The sequence below is a fragment of the Melospiza georgiana genome, chromosome 5, assembly GCF_028018845.1.
Source record: "Melospiza georgiana isolate bMelGeo1 chromosome 5, bMelGeo1.pri, whole genome shotgun sequence".
NCBI lineage: Eukaryota > Metazoa > Chordata > Aves > Passeriformes > Passerellidae > Melospiza > Melospiza georgiana.
Window position 1 is genome coordinate 48,337,769 of NC_080434.1, and position 15,305 is coordinate 48,353,073.

At 39.1% G+C, this 15,305-nt stretch overlaps 1 protein-coding gene across 9 annotated transcripts in view; it reads left to right on the forward strand.

Moving 5' to 3' along the window:
• Nucleotides 1-15,305, forward strand: part of FRYL (FRY like transcription coactivator) — a 163,509-nt gene that overhangs the window by 33,817 nt on the left and 114,387 nt on the right. For 4 of the 9 annotated variants that reach the window (XM_058025349.1, XM_058025351.1, XM_058025350.1 and 1 more), the window contains exon 1: nucleotides 8,455-8,532. The exons of the other annotated variants lie outside the window; for them this stretch is intronic. In XM_058025349.1, the coding sequence (XP_057881332.1) occupies nucleotides 8,457-8,532 (76 nt within the window). In that variant the 5' untranslated portion in view covers nucleotides 8,455-8,456. Of the gene's footprint in view, nucleotides 1-8,454; nucleotides 8,533-15,305 lie in introns of those variants that run through there. 9 annotated transcript variants of the gene reach the window in all.

Genomic DNA, 15,305 nt, shown 5'->3' on the forward strand with positions numbered 1-15,305 from the left:
TCTAACTTAACACTGAATAGCTTTAGTTGCTCTTCAAGTAAGAGTATGTTCTCTCAGGTAGTGAATGCTACTGCAGAGTAGCTGTGATTTGGGAAGCAGTGTTAGTGACGTTGGCTGTTTCACTCGACACGCATCCTCTTGTTCTCCAGCCGAGTTCTAAAAGGTCCCTTCAAGCAAGGAACCACCCTCCCAGACAGGAGGATTCTTGACTCATGCTTGTACATTTTTGATGCTTGTATTTATTTATAAAAGAAAGAATTTGTTACGAGAAATCCAAATGCACTACTGTTTTGAGAAGACAAGTAAAACTTTCAGAAAGCCATGTCACTTTACCAATGGAACCTTCTCAAGAGATGTTTCTGTCTGCAGCAGTTTTTCATGACGTGCTCTGGATGTTCGGGACTTGGTGTATCCTCACTTAATGAGCTGTGCAATATGCCTTTGTAGGGTGATACTACATAAGTAATAATAGTTCTTTAGCTGATATCTGTAGTGCCAGGCATGTTGTGGGCCCTGATTTCTTGGGGTACTTTCAGTGCTCATTGACAAGACCAGTATGGCAATATAAGCTTCAGATACTCTTAACACCAGGATGCTGTTGCATGGTTGCATTAGACTGACTCAAAACTGTCTGGTGTCACTTGGCATCTTTAAAAATGCACTGATGTGAGCTTTGTCTCAGTTACTTTTTTGAGAGGATGACTTGCTGAAGGATGGATGTTTTAAATTTCAAAGTGTTTTCTAAGTTAAACAGGAAAACCAGTAATACATATAAAAGAAACTTAAAACTTGTATTAAAATATTGCATTTATCTAGTATGTTGTTTTCAGTTTATTAGTTAGTTTAAAACTGTTTTTTCTTTGTTGATTGGGGTTTCCATAAATTCTATTTCCATGGAAGGTGCTGTGCAGAGCAGAGTAGGTTAATTTACCCAGTTATTGAGGAAGTTAGATGTTTCTAGGTACATTGTATGTTTGGATAATTGACATGTTCATATCAGTTACTGGGAAAAACGAGCAGCATGCAAATGCTCTATCAATAGATAATATGACTGACAAATAGGGAGAGCCAGCTGAATGAACAGAAGAAGCTAAAGCACATTGTCCATGTTATGTGAGCATGTTTTTACCAGCTGATTTCAGCTGTTCGTTTTTCAGTCATTAGCAGGGCTTGCAGTGGGGTGACACCATGGCTGTGGTTGGATGTGCTGTGCCCGATGCAGGTGTGTGGGTGCAGAGCTGCCTGCCGTGGTTCAGGTGGAGTGCTGGGCTGTGCAGCTGCTGGCAGAGACTGGCTTCTAGTCCACCAGCTATGGCACTTTAAGGAACTCTGCGTCGTGAAATATTTGCAGAGCTTCCAGACAAACATGGCCTTGTAAAGTTTTAGTGTGTGTTAGGTGTTTAGTATCTAACTGTTGCATTTAGCTGCCCTTGGGTTTGTTACTAGTTCTGGTTTTCCCCCTTTCTGATTTTTGTGTTTATTTTGCTTTTCTTTAGTGTAACAGCATGCATGCTCAAGATAAAGGTTCAGAAAAGACACTCATATGAATTTTTATTTCTGATTTGCAAAAAAATGTATGTTTTACCTTTTAATTACCTTTTTAAATCTTAAAAGCATCTCTATTTTTAACTTATGCTTCAGGTTCCTGCAAGAATATGTGTTTCACAGAGATTGGAGAGCTGCAAAATTCAGCATTAAAAATACTTGTTTAAATCCTGGTAACTAAAGCACTAAAGAAAGGTGCTGTAAATATTTTCTGGCTTTGGAGTAAAGAAATATGCCAGTTAAGTTCAACTGTGAAGAATGCCATGTTAATGTAATAACTCCATTTATTTCTGATATTGGGTGGTGGAGCTCCATATGCTCCTGCCCTGTGTAAGAAACATCAGGAAAGGCAGGTTTAGGAGTTGAAACCTCAAGAGAAAATTGGCTGTCCATGTCTTGCCCCTTCTTGCTTTCCTTTTCCTGACTCTCAAGTACATCTGTCCAAGTCCTCTGTGTGCAGAGCTGCCTACATGGGGATTGAAGTTGTGGTGGAGTAAGTTGGTAGGCTGTGATTGTGAGGAGGTTTTACAGAGACCCCTGCAGCAGTTCCCTCTTGTCACTGTGCCACTGCCCATCCTCTGCCTGCTGTTAAGTGCCCTGTGGCAGAGGTGGCTGACTGAGACGTGCATCTGCATATGCAGGGCTCTCTGGTGTTTAATGTATGAGCAGGAGTGGACTGCAGTGACAGTGGCTCCGGAGCAAACACTCAGCTTTGCTTAAGGCAGAGGGAGGAGGGCAGGAGTTCACCTCCAGGAGCAGGGCAAGCACACACACAAGGATCTGCAGCTGCTCTGTGAGTTTAGTGGTAATCTGCAGCCAAGAATATTTTCTGCCCAAGTACTATTGCCCTCGTGAGGCTTAATAGATTGCAGCTTCTGGGCTGAGTTTATCCCTATAGGTAGTGTTTTTTCTTTAACTTTTTCTTCTTTAAAGTTTTCCCAGATGAATCATAAGCTCTCAGTGTTCTTTTTTCCGCAGATGCTCTCTATAGGGATGGAATAACTGATCCTTGCATAATGTAAATACGATGTTTCCCGTAAAAGTGGCAGAGACATCCAGCAGCTTGGGAGGAACAACAAAAATAGAAACATAACTGATTTGTAGCAGTTGTCTTGAGGCCTTGTAGGGTAACAGAGTTAAGCCTTTCCTTACTCTATCCATTTAAACGCCCAGCAACTAAGCAGGGATTTTCTGTGTAGCTCTGTAACTGTTTCCAGGTTCCATTTAAAAAGTTGGTGAAAACTGAGGGCTGGTTTGCAGTGCATGGGTGTGTTTGTGCTGAAGCACTGTGAGGAGGCTGGCACGGTACAGAACTGGACAGATCAGACCTTAAGCAGTTATTTCAGGTTGTCTGACACTGAACTATCCTAATTGGGCTTTATACCTCTAAGTTTTATTGCAGTCATTGAAGATTGAAATTTAGCATCTAAGAAGGGAATAAATCTCAGAATTTTAATTGCAGGGCTGCTTGTGGTAATTGAGAAACTTGGATGTGTCAGACTTAAGAGATGTGATAGCAACTTTAGGCTTGGCTATCACTTTACCTGTCTCATTTTGTCTTGGCACGAGATGGGTTAAACATCATCTCAGAACGGCTTATTCTGGTTTTTGAAATGTTTCACCTTTTGATTTCTGATTTGCTTCCTTGTAGTCTTACAATGTTTGCTGATCTGGAAAGCTAGATTTTCAGGAAGGACTGGGTATCTGTTTACTATAAACTCTTACAAAATTAATAAGGCTGTTGTTATCTACCTTAAAAAGGATTTGAATTTTAGTTATTTGATTACTCTTGAAGGTTGTGGGGGATTCTTTCCCTTTAATTTTTTTTCCATTTACAGCAGACTTACTATTCAACCTAGATATTGTTAAGTTAATGAAAAGTTAAATATTAACTGCATCCTCTTTGATCCTACTCAAAGACTGTGTTCTGTGAGGAGGGTGTGCATGTGTATCTTCAGTGTTCTTCCAGAACTAACTGGAAACTTGATCATTGGGGAATATTATTGGTAGTTCTGAATGTATTTTCTGCTGGTCTTTATCATCCTGAAGATAAATGTAGTAGGGTTGAAAACTGTAAAGGAACTTACAGAAGCAAGGATAGCTGCATGCTTTTTGTGACTGGAAAGAATGCCTTTAGCTTTGGTTTTTAATTGAGTGTTAATGCCAGAATGCTTTGTTGAAAATAATCTAAATTATTTTGCAGAGAGATAAGTAGAAAAATCATATTCTGTTATCTTGGCCATGCCTCTAGAAAAAAGCAAGAGTGCACTGGGGGTTTGAGGGAGGGAGGCAGAGTGTTCTCTAGAGTCCTAGAGAAATGAAGCTATTGTAGAACTGGGGAACAATGCTTCAAATGAGGGGAGGGGGAAAGGAAATGAAGCTAAAAATCTGTAATGCTCCCTGTGGAACACAAATTAATTACTTATAAAGTGTTATTTCTTTGCCATTTAAAAGCAAAGTTTTTAAAGTTAAATATTGCTCTTTTAAGATAATAAATAGAACAATGTCTTCAGTCATGGAACCCCTCTTACCTTTGCAGCCTGTAGAGGTGAAGCAAAACCAGCATTGTATGAATAATTTTTGTTGGCCTTGCGTGTCAGTGTTTGCCACAGGCCAGATCTCTGGCAGGTACTGCAGCAGCAGCATTATGCATATGGCACTTGATGTACATTGTTCAGAGTGGTTGCCCGCAATGTGTCTGGGCATCTCCAAGAAAATGGCATGATGCTACTTGAATTAAAGCAAAGCTGTGCAAATAGCCTTTGCATACACATTTCTGGTAAATGTATTGATCCTGGTATGGATAATGATCCTTTCAGAAATATTTTTATTAAATGCCTAATGCTACAAATAAAGAAAAGTTCTGTTATCTGTACTATCTACAGTGCTAAAGTTTCTGATCTCTTAAATTACTTGGGTCCTCCAGCTATTAAAACACTCAAGGCAAATCTTGCCTGTCCTGTGACTGGGCTTACTGTACATGTATTGAAAATTCCATCTCAAAGGTATGTGTGGAAGTGCTGAATGGGCTTTGCTTGCACAGGTCAAGCGTGCTGTGGATGAATGGTACCACAAATGCCAGTGCAATGCTTCCTGGAGCAGCTGGGCTTACAGTGCGTCAATCTTGTAATGTATCAGTCTGTTTCCAGCCTCGAGTCTGCTGACTTGGGTCACTGAAGCAGCTTGAGCAATTTGCTTCTGGCCATCCTCTTTATTGAGAGTTTTCCATATCAGAGCAGAAAGCATGGTGTGGACTGGGCACTTGGATGAATCATTTTAGTAGAGTACAAACAGCTTGTGTCTGCAGATTGAGCACTTCTGCTTTACTGCACCTACGGTCCAATTCTTGTCATGTTTTTTAACAGCTTACTGATAGCAGTGTGCTTATTCATGCATACCTCACCTTGGCTCTTGAGAGTCTCAAAAATAGACTTTAGAGTAGTCTGCTCCCTTTAGAAGTGAAATTGATCCAGAATCAAAAGGTATACTGGGATCAGTATATAAACTGTGTATTTATTGGAATTGTTTAATGTTCAGCCTATTTATAAAACTATGCACAGATCCTCAATTTCATATTTTCTTTTTTGGATTTTTTTTCTTAATTGAACCAGCTCCAGATGAAAGCTATTTGCTTATATTTAAATGCAAGTGCTTTATTTTCCAGTTTATCTAAAATAGTAAAATATTAATCTTACGGAAGACTTTTTATAAGTACTCATACTGATAGGTATTTTTAGTGGTCATACTTGTTGCTCTCAGTTTTAGACACAGTGTACTTTCCAGAAGACTCTTTCATGTTCCTCTCTGAGAATCAGGAACTGGAAAAAAATATTTGTTGTAAATGACATTTTTCTAACACTGTTCTAGAAATATATGATGTTGATATCTTTGTTGGGCTCTTCTCAAAGAATTAGCCTTGTCTGTGCTTGTCCAAGATTCAGAAGCTTGTAATCCATAGTTTTTCTTTCCTGCTTTTAGTATTCTTGTTTTTATTAAAAATAAAAGGTTACATTTTAAACTTTGTCGTTTATACTGAAATCTTCTGTTTATTCTAATATTTGGTAGGTTGTTTCATTAACTCATTTCAAAGGAAAACCAAAACCCAAGAAGTCTGGTATGGCAGTCGTTGTTATTTACACACCTTTGGTTACAAAGCAGTTAAATTGAGTTGTGAGGAAGAAGAATTGTTGGAGGGCTTGTGCACAGTTGTACAATGAGAAAACTCCTATGATGCTGATGGTATATGATAGGTCTAAGATACTGACAGACCCATTACTCCACTTGTGAAATGGACTTGTACAGATAATTTGGTTCTGCCTTTCTTGGGGAAAGGGAGGACTGTGAAAATACTTGGTGAAAGCCATTTTTAAGTCTAATAAATTAGTGATGTCCATCTAATGAAAGTTGCTGTGTCTGTTCATGTATGTATGAGAGCATACATATTCATGTAGTATTAAAAGAACATCTTTCTTTTCATAATATTTTGGGTCCTAATATATATTCCTAGTCTTCAATGCATCTACTGAAATCTTTGGAAAGAGACGCTTATACCCTTGGTACATACAATTCTCATTTCTTAGGAATTGTTAATGGGCTAATATTTTTTCTGTTAATGATTTAAAATTACAATTGCAAGTATCCTTGAGGAAACCCAATCTGTTGTGATCATTAGTTGATATTATGAATAAATAACAGTGCTACAAAATCTCAGATGCTGTGGTGAAAGGCTGAGTAACTTGCCTGGCCAAACACCTCAATGTCATAAGTAAATGCAAATTTTGAAAAAGATTTCCTGATAATAATTTAATTTTGAAATGCTACTTTACAGAAATACTGACAACTTCTCTGTTTGTTGAAAGTCTCTTCACAGGAATCCAGAAGGTGGAACATGGAGACCAGTATTTTTGTGGGGTTGTTTTAGTGTATCTCTTGGAATTTCTGGGATGATTGTTTTTAATAAGTTTTTGGCACTGATAACTTAAAGAATAAAAGCTGAGGGGGGGTGGAAAGGGCAACTACAAAGAAGCCAAAGTGTATTTTTAAAAGTCATTATTTTTGAGGTGCTGAGAGAGTTGGCTCATGATTTTGGAATGCACACTGTTAACAAGGATTCCTTTGAAGAAGTCTCTGTAGCCCAGTGTTAAAGGCAGTCAGAGACCAACCATAATTAATAGTCTTTCAAATTAGTGGTAAAATTAATCAGCCGGCCCCAAAATCTGACCTTTATATTCTACCTATAACAAAATACAACCTCTGCTATGTCTTATTTAGTAAGAGGAAAAAGGAATGATTGTAGTGTAAATTTGAATGTATTTATAAAAGGAGTGATGAAAAGGAATATGATGTAATACTACCTACTACATGGGCAGTACTACCTGAAACAGCTTATGAGAGAAAGTTGGATGTGAAGTCCCAGAGAGTTATCCTGCAGATATATGTTCTGCTGTAACCTGTTTGGGAAGAACAAAAGTACTATTTTGATATAGGTGGCAATTTACTATCTAATTACAGAAAAGTATTTTTTGCATGGGGAAATTTGGATTATTTTTAAACTATGAAAACTGAATGAGATTACTGGTCTCTCTCTTAATAAAGACTGTTCATCTCCTAAATGACAGCAGCTGTTGGTTGAACCAGCCTAGTGCAGTGAGAGGCTTGTCCCATTCTTTCTCCAGTGTCCTTCTACTGCTGTGTTAGACCTGTCACTCAGAACACTTAGTTTTACATCAACTGGTTTGTGTTACCTCTTGGTTAGTGATAATTCTTTTGTCTATGTGGGGTGAGGGATATAGATTTAAAAAGCCCCAAACAAACAAAACCAAAACCACAAATAAACCCCAAACCTTAAAAGTATTTGATGTTCACTGTTCTTTAATCTTTCCTACAACTTCAGATATCTAATTTGTCTGAGGACAAAGGTGTTATTTCCTCCTCATGGCTTGTTTACTCCTAGTATGGGCAGCAGTTTTAAAACTGTGGATTTTTAAAAATGTCACTTTAAAACAGATTTAGTTAATCAGTGTTGGATTGCATCCCTAGGAACCCAGAACTGTAACTTCTAAGAGACTTTCCGTTGTAGCGTTTGAGATGATACTGGACAGAGTAAACCATCAGAAATACCAAAATTGTGTCAAGTCCTTTAGAAGACGCTAAGAAAAAAAAAACCCAAACCAAACAAACCCCCGGTCAAGTCCTTTAAAAGACGTTAAGGAAAACAACCACCACCAACCAAACTCCAGAGAGTTTGAATCATAGAAGGATTTGGGCTGGAAGGGGCCTTAAAGCTAGTCTAGTTGCAGCCTCCTGCAATAGCAGCACTACACCAGGTTGCTCAGAGCTTCATCCAGCCTGGCCTTGAACTCTTCTGGGGCTGGGACATCCAGAACTGCCACTGGCTGTAGCTCTTTTGCAGACAGCCACCGTGGGAATACTTAGGGCCTTCCTGCCCTCCACCGCGATTGTTTTTCACATTTGTGATTTCCCATCCTCCGTACCGCCACCCCTCCTTTGATTTTGATGTTCTTTTAGTATGACGGCTTGATTGGCTTTTGGCACTGCGCAGAGCAACGCTGGGCGGTTTGTTTAATTCATCACGATTTTAACAGATCGGTTGGAAGTTTGTTTAAAACTCGGAAAAGCACAAGCAGCCTTTTATAGCCCCTTGTGGTGGTAGTTGCGAGGAGTCGCTCCCTTCGGCTGCCAAGGGCTGGGGCGCTCGGTCGCCGTGCCCGTGTCGCTGGGAGCATCCCCCGGAGGCGGAACGGCCCCGGGGCGGGGCTCGGAGGGCTCGGTGCCGGCAGGAGCCGCCCCCCGGGCCCTGCGTCACGGCGGCACCGGCACCGGCGCGTCCCTCCCGCGGGTGCTGGCGGAGGCGGCGGCGCGGCCGGCGCCCGCTCCGCCCTGCCCGCACCATGCTCAGCCTGCAGGACTCCCTCTTCTTCGAGATCAGCATTAAGTCTCTGCTGAAATCCTGGAGCGGCAGTAGCAGTAAGTATGTCGCTGCACCCGGAATCACAGCAGTGTAGCAGATATCTTATCCATTTTTAATTTTCTTTTTTGGGGATTTTTTTCCTCTATTTTTCTTTTCCCCCTTTTTTTGCATGTTGCCGTGTGAAATTGCCCTTTAAAAAACAGGATTTTAGTGGTCCTGTGTGCTGATGCAACTTGGCATAGCTAGTCTGAGAGCTATCTGCTTCGTAGTTCTCATGAAAGATTTTGTATGTATATATTTGTTTATTATTTTATTTTCTCAGACTGCAGTCTGATAAAGTTCTTTGCACCCTTTGCTGTCCAAGAGAAGTGACAGTAGATGCTCATCTCTGCGGAGTTACTGGATGCTGATGATGTCTTAGTTCTGTCAAGCTCCAAATGCTCCTTTGGAGCTCAGTCACCCTTGGACAGTGTATTTTACAGGGGGGCATTGTTTTTTGTACCTGAAACCTATTATTATGCCTACAAAAACTGCCCGCTTTGATCTTCTAAATGTCCTGAAATGAGAGTTTCTCGGAGGATTCCTTGTCTGAAGTGAAGCAGCGAAGCAAGGATGCTGCTCTTGGTTCAGACAAGCCGTCTGTCCTCACGTCACCCCTTCACACACGCTTCAATGCAGGGTCTGGGCCCCGAGCTGCCTCGCACCGTGTCCAAGGCTCTGCTAACGTAAGCACAGCAACTTCATGACAGGATGCCAGGAGGTGACAAAGATGACGTAATTGCACGTCAGCTGAGCATTTCCTAGGTCTGAAGTTTCTTGTATATGTGAAAATGAAAAAAGTTAAGATCTGGAAGTAACCAGTATCTCAGCTTTATGTTTTGTTAATTGCTGCTTGAGACGTACTGGGATGCAGTTTCTACTTACCATACACTTCATCAAAATAGCTCCATTAGGATTTTTACCCCAATACAGTAGGATATATTCACCTGTCTTGTTTGAAGGAATTAGTAGCAAGTTATTTATTATACACTGTATTAATCAGTGCTGGGAGATATGCAGATACTTTGTTTGTCCTAATAGCTCATTCAGACCTGATCTGCTTTTTGTATTAACTGCTATAATTTGTTTTAGACTGATAACTTCTAGACTATTGTCTTACAAGTTAAAGCAATTCATGTTTCAGAACAGGTTTTCCTTATAGGTTTTGCTTTTTAGTTTGTTTAATTTGTGTCTTGCAGATTAACAGTATCTGTTCCAAATTATACCTTGTAATTGTACTTGGTAGTTATTAACATGCTTGCTGCAACAGAGATAAGCAGAAGGATTTTTCCAGTATTTTATAGTAGAAGTTGAAAATATCTTATGAAAATGATTAAAAATCCTTAGTGTTGATTCATGTATATTGTTTCCAAACTAAAGTAAATCGTAGGATACAATCAGTAACAATAAATTTAGTCTGCAACTAGATATATCATTGTATAAATACGGAGATAAATTGCAGCTTCCAGACTAGATAATTGTCAGCTGTGACAAGACAGAGTAACAATATTAAGATAGAGAGTAATAATAATAAAAAGGTTGTCCGAGAAGCAGTTATATATGGTGCTATGTTTTCTCCTTTATGCCCTCTGTTATGTAAGCCCCACGGAGTAAGATCTTCCTGACTCCTTCATCAGGAAGTGGCACTTGGATCATCTACCAACAAACCAATTTTCTGTGTGTGCTGGTGAGATAGCTGGGGTTTATTTCACTTTTCCCAGCATTGTCACCCCATTTGTGGGAATGGCTGTGATTCCAGCATAGCTGCACGTCCGCTCCGTGAGCGTGCGGGAGTCGCATTCTGATGGCGCTGTGCAGCCTGGCCGGGAGCAGAGCCCTCTGTGCAGCCTGTGCTGGCTCCAAGGACTGTGATTCACATGCATACCTCAGTGAGCTGAGCTAGCTGAAGTGGGCAAGCCATTTGCTTTGTTCCTAAAACATTCTCTATTCAAGTGATGTACTATGTGCAGAGCAAGGAATTACACAATATTTACGTTTAGGATGAGCTTGGAAATTCAAGAAATATCCATATGCTAAGAAATTGCTTCAGAAAAGTTTTTGCTATGTTTTCATAAAATTTTTAGGTGCAAATGCTACTTTTTATGCTTTTTATCATAACTTTAAATTTTTACATGCTGAAGGATGTCAGAAAAGGAGTGGGTGTGCTAGCATGCATTTCCATGTGCATAAAAGTAAGCATCTGCAGGGAGTGTATAAGTGTGTAACAGAAAGGCAGTAAAGCTCCATGGGTCTGGTTAAGGGCTTGCTTAGCTGGCATAATGTTGCAGTGCTGGCTAAGGTTTTATTGTAGTTGATCTTTTTTCTTTCAGTAACAACAATGAAGTGACATTCATACGGCCTAGTTTCAGAATGCTATCTCTGTGCCAACAATTTCAGGCATTACTTCTTTTTAAATGGAGTCAGGAATGTTCTTTTCATCCAGCAGTGAAGTGAGGATATTCTTGCTTAAGAACTGATTCCTTACTGAAGTTGTGAATGTAACTGGGAGCTTTATACTTGCTTGTCCTCAGGGCTGCTTGGCTCCTTAGTATTTAAGGAATCCTAGTTGTGATCATGTATCTCAGTGCTCTTGGATTCTGTTGTTTAGCCCATTGCAGTTTCAATGTGTGGTCTGTCTAGTGGTTCTTCTGAGTTCCTAAACTGTAGGAAAAATACTAATTTTGATTGTTGTTTATGTTGCTTGGTGTAAGAAAGCTCTTATATTTTGTCCACAAAAACCTTCATTTAAGGTTAAGGAGGTCTGGATGCCATGAGAATTGCTTTTAGTAATGCAGTATCTGGGTTCAAAAACCAAATGTGGTGCTGCTTACAGTGAAAAGCATTAAGTAATAAATACCTTACTGTAAGATATGACACAAGTTTTAATGAAAACTAGGCAAGTATTTCTGGGGCTTACAATCTGGACAGGAACAATGACTTTCCAGTAAGCACAAGTACAATCCATTATTGCTTTATTAAAAGCTTTTTTGTGTTTCCAATACATACTGTATTAGTAGTCATGTCCTGTTTGGAAATACAGAATTATTTCTGGATTATTTTTTTTTAATAGGCTATATTGTCTTTCTTCAAGCTATCCCACAGCTTTCTGTTGCTGTGCTGCAGTTGTGCTGTATCTATCTGGTAAACAGAAGGGTACACCTTTCATGTGGGTGCTTCTGTGTCCTTGAATTTGTCCCTATCCTCTTCTGGATGAATCAGTTTTGGAGGTGCTTTGTGAGATTTTCCATTCCACCTTGCTCAGCTTGGTTCAGAAGTCATGCATATATCTCAAGAACTTATGCTGCTTAGGAGAACAAGGCTGCACTTTGAGAACGCCCCTGCCAAAGCTACATTGAGGTTGTTGCCCTTGGCTTCTTTTTGATAAAGGTTTGTGACAGGGATTTTCAAAGTTACTGCGACTTGTGAGCCTGGGAACAAAGTCCTGCCAGGAAAGCAAGCTGTATCTGCCTGGACAGCAGTTGGTTTGGAAATTGTTATAAAATCAGAAAGAAATGGAGCAGCTTTAAAAGCTCCAAATCATTGGAGCTATGGCTGCCAGGTGCTGATGAGCACATGAAAACTGGGAAGCTGCCTGGCAGATACTTTTGAATCATTCTTTCTGTGGATGAAAAAAAGCACTTGGAGTTTGCTTTTTAAGATTCACTTATCATCTCATAGGATTAGTTTGAAGATTACTTCCTCCTTTACCAACCAAAAATGAACTCTTGGCTCTCAAGACGTTCTGCTTTGCTAATACAGTATTTAATGAAGTAGATGTAGTGGATTCATTTTTATCCTGTGACTGTTTGTTTGAAGACAGCAGTGAAGCTGTAATTTAAATAAGAAAAGTCACATTACAGTGCCATTATAGGAATGTATATGAAAGAGGACCATAGGAAGAATTCTGGGAAAACAAATGTTTTCTTCATGGTCTTATTCTTTAGGAGGAGACGGATGAGGTAGAGTATACATGGGTCTGTGTGTGGCTTTTTAATAAAACCACAGATTTGCTGCTTCTGTGGCTATTTGCTAGTGATTTATACTTTTTAAAAGTAATAAAAGCACCAGTTTTTAACATACTGGAAGCTATTATTGTATGATAAATTTTATCTTGTTTCCCCATTAACTGTTAAAGAGCAAAGAAAAATAAAACTTGAGGAGAAAAATTGATCTGAGATGTTCCATGATTGCTTCTCTTTCAGACTGTGCTTTGGGCTAAGAGTTATTAGTGGCATGGCTGTGCTTTAGAGAATGAATGTTCATACAGCTTTTATATTCCAGTGGATAAACCAGTATTACTTCACAATGTAGAGAAGTCCTATTTTCATGAGATACTATTTTTGGTGCCTTCTAAAACAATAATAGTTATTAAATAAGTACAGTATTAAGTAGGGTGTTAACTTCAGCATCCCAAACAATAATATGCTCAATCTTTTTTTTTGTTGGAAACTTTTTCTTTATTGTAACCGTGACTTCAAAGGATCACATCAGTTGGTAGTGTTGCCTTGTATGCTGAAACATGATAGGCACTTTCTAGAGAATGTAACAATTTTTCTTTATGATTATATCTTCAAAAACTGTTTTGACATGTTGCAAAGTGAAATTTTTTAATGAAATATGAATCCAAATGTATTGAGTTTTGGAAAAGCTACTAAATTCTGCTTTTTTGAAAAAAGCATCTACATCTAATTTGTGTTAGTAAATGTAGTTACAGGTCCCTGTACTACTCAAGAAGCAATTTATTTTCCTGTAGAAGGGACATATGATGACCTTTCCAAAGCCTTTAAGTTGTCATGGGAAAAGCAAGTTTCTGTCAGTAGTTAATTACCCAATACAGTGTGAATGTATCAATGTATTAATGTATTGTGGAGTGTGGCCTCCATATTTGGCTCTGTTTATGAACTTCTGTGGCCTTTGATGATGATCTCTGGTGCAGTACATCTTGAGGTACATAACGAGTCATTGCATTTCCAGATATATTGTGTGTTGTGTGTTGGCATATTCATTAACAGAGGTGCTGGTAAAATTCTATATAGTAAAATTTGCTATGCAAAGAGAGCATTGGGTGGGACTTTTTTTCCTCCTTCTTTCTTTGTTTCTGGGTATGTTTGGAACAACAAGGTCTATCAGTGGATGTAGGCTTGAAGAGGATAAGAAGGCTGGAGTATAACATCCAAACTTGTCAAAGCCAAGTACCACCCTGAAGCTGAAGAGTACCCAGCACACATAAGTGAATGATGTCAAGGGAAGGAGGCTCCTGTAACAGAATGTTTAGGATCAGCTGCCTGGCAGTGAGAGGCTGCCTGCCTCTCTTGGTGGGCATGTATGGATGTCTCAGCTCAGCTGGATCCTTGAGTCTTTCTCTCCTGTCTTTTGCAAGGCTGTCTTTAGAAGCCTTTTTATATTTGCTCATTTTTCTTCTGTGTGACTGAAGCTGGGGAGCGGGTTGGGTATTTTGGGGTTGGTCTAGCTTCCATTATTGCTAAGCATTCATACCTACTTGTATACTTTTTGCCTGCCTTACCTATTTGATGTCAGCAGTCTGTATTGTAACACCTTCCATGTAAGTTGGGCATTAGGGTGTGGATGCTCATTAGGGAAGTGCATGTATCCAGATTTTTACCAGTTGTAATTAGCTAAGGTTATGTGATGTTTTGTGCCCTACTTTGGACTTCTCTGCTCATAAAGATGGAAAGTATGGAACTGTTATTTAAAACAAAAATTTTTTGAGGATTGTTTTGTGTGAAGTTCTTTGTATTAATTTTTTAATAAAATACTTGTGTTGTAGGAAGTACATTACATGTTGAGATATGCATTATTTGTCTTCATCAGACATAGATATGCTAGAATTAGGTCCCCTTTGTGAAATTGTTTCTATGAAAGTGATAGACTTTCTACTAAACCCACAACTAGATTCTGTAATGATTCAAATTGCAGAAGAGAATGCTGTTGAAAGGAGAAAGTGCACCAAATGCAAATCACTCTGTCAGCTACTGTTGCTGGAATAAACTGCCTGCTCTGCATGGACTTCAGGAAAGCTCCAGATAAACCAATTGCAACAAGCCATATCAAATACCCCATTTCTGCTGACTGTTTTTTTTTACACTCTAGCTCTGGTGCTTTTGTATTTGAAGGGGAAAGGTTTAGACATTAGGGGTTTAATAGCATTTAAGAGATAACTGACACAACGGCATTGATTTATTTGGAAAGGTGGTTGCCAATTTTTTTTGCTGTATTATATCCTGTGTACATGTAGTTAGAAGTTTTCCACTCTATAGAAGTAAATGTTCTTCCTCATTCCTATACAAAGAGTAATGATGCTGGTTAAAGGGAGCTGGTAAATTCTGTTAGGTGCAGTGCAAAATAAAGGGTCTGTTTAAAGAGGAAAAGGCCATTCTAAATCAGAAAGGACACTTGGAACCTAAAGGAAACTGGGCCATGCTACTGTAAATAACAATTAAGTTTTTGAGCTCTTAACATTCCCAGTTGCCTGTGTGAATGTCACAGGCAAAGGTTTATATTGGTAGGTCTGGTGGAAACTACATTTTGTGAGAGATTTCAGGGGAGTTTAATGAAACTTGATGTGTGTAATAGGCTACCAAGCTGCAATAACAGAAGAAAATAAAATATTGAGGCATAGACTTGCTTGAACTGCTTTTAACATTAGAATACTAATTATTGGAAAACTAGGTTACAGAAAGAAAAACTTTTTATCATTGAGTTTGCTTTAATAACTCTCATTAGACAAATCCAGGAGTCTCTTATAGACTGATATAGAAGTACTTCAAAT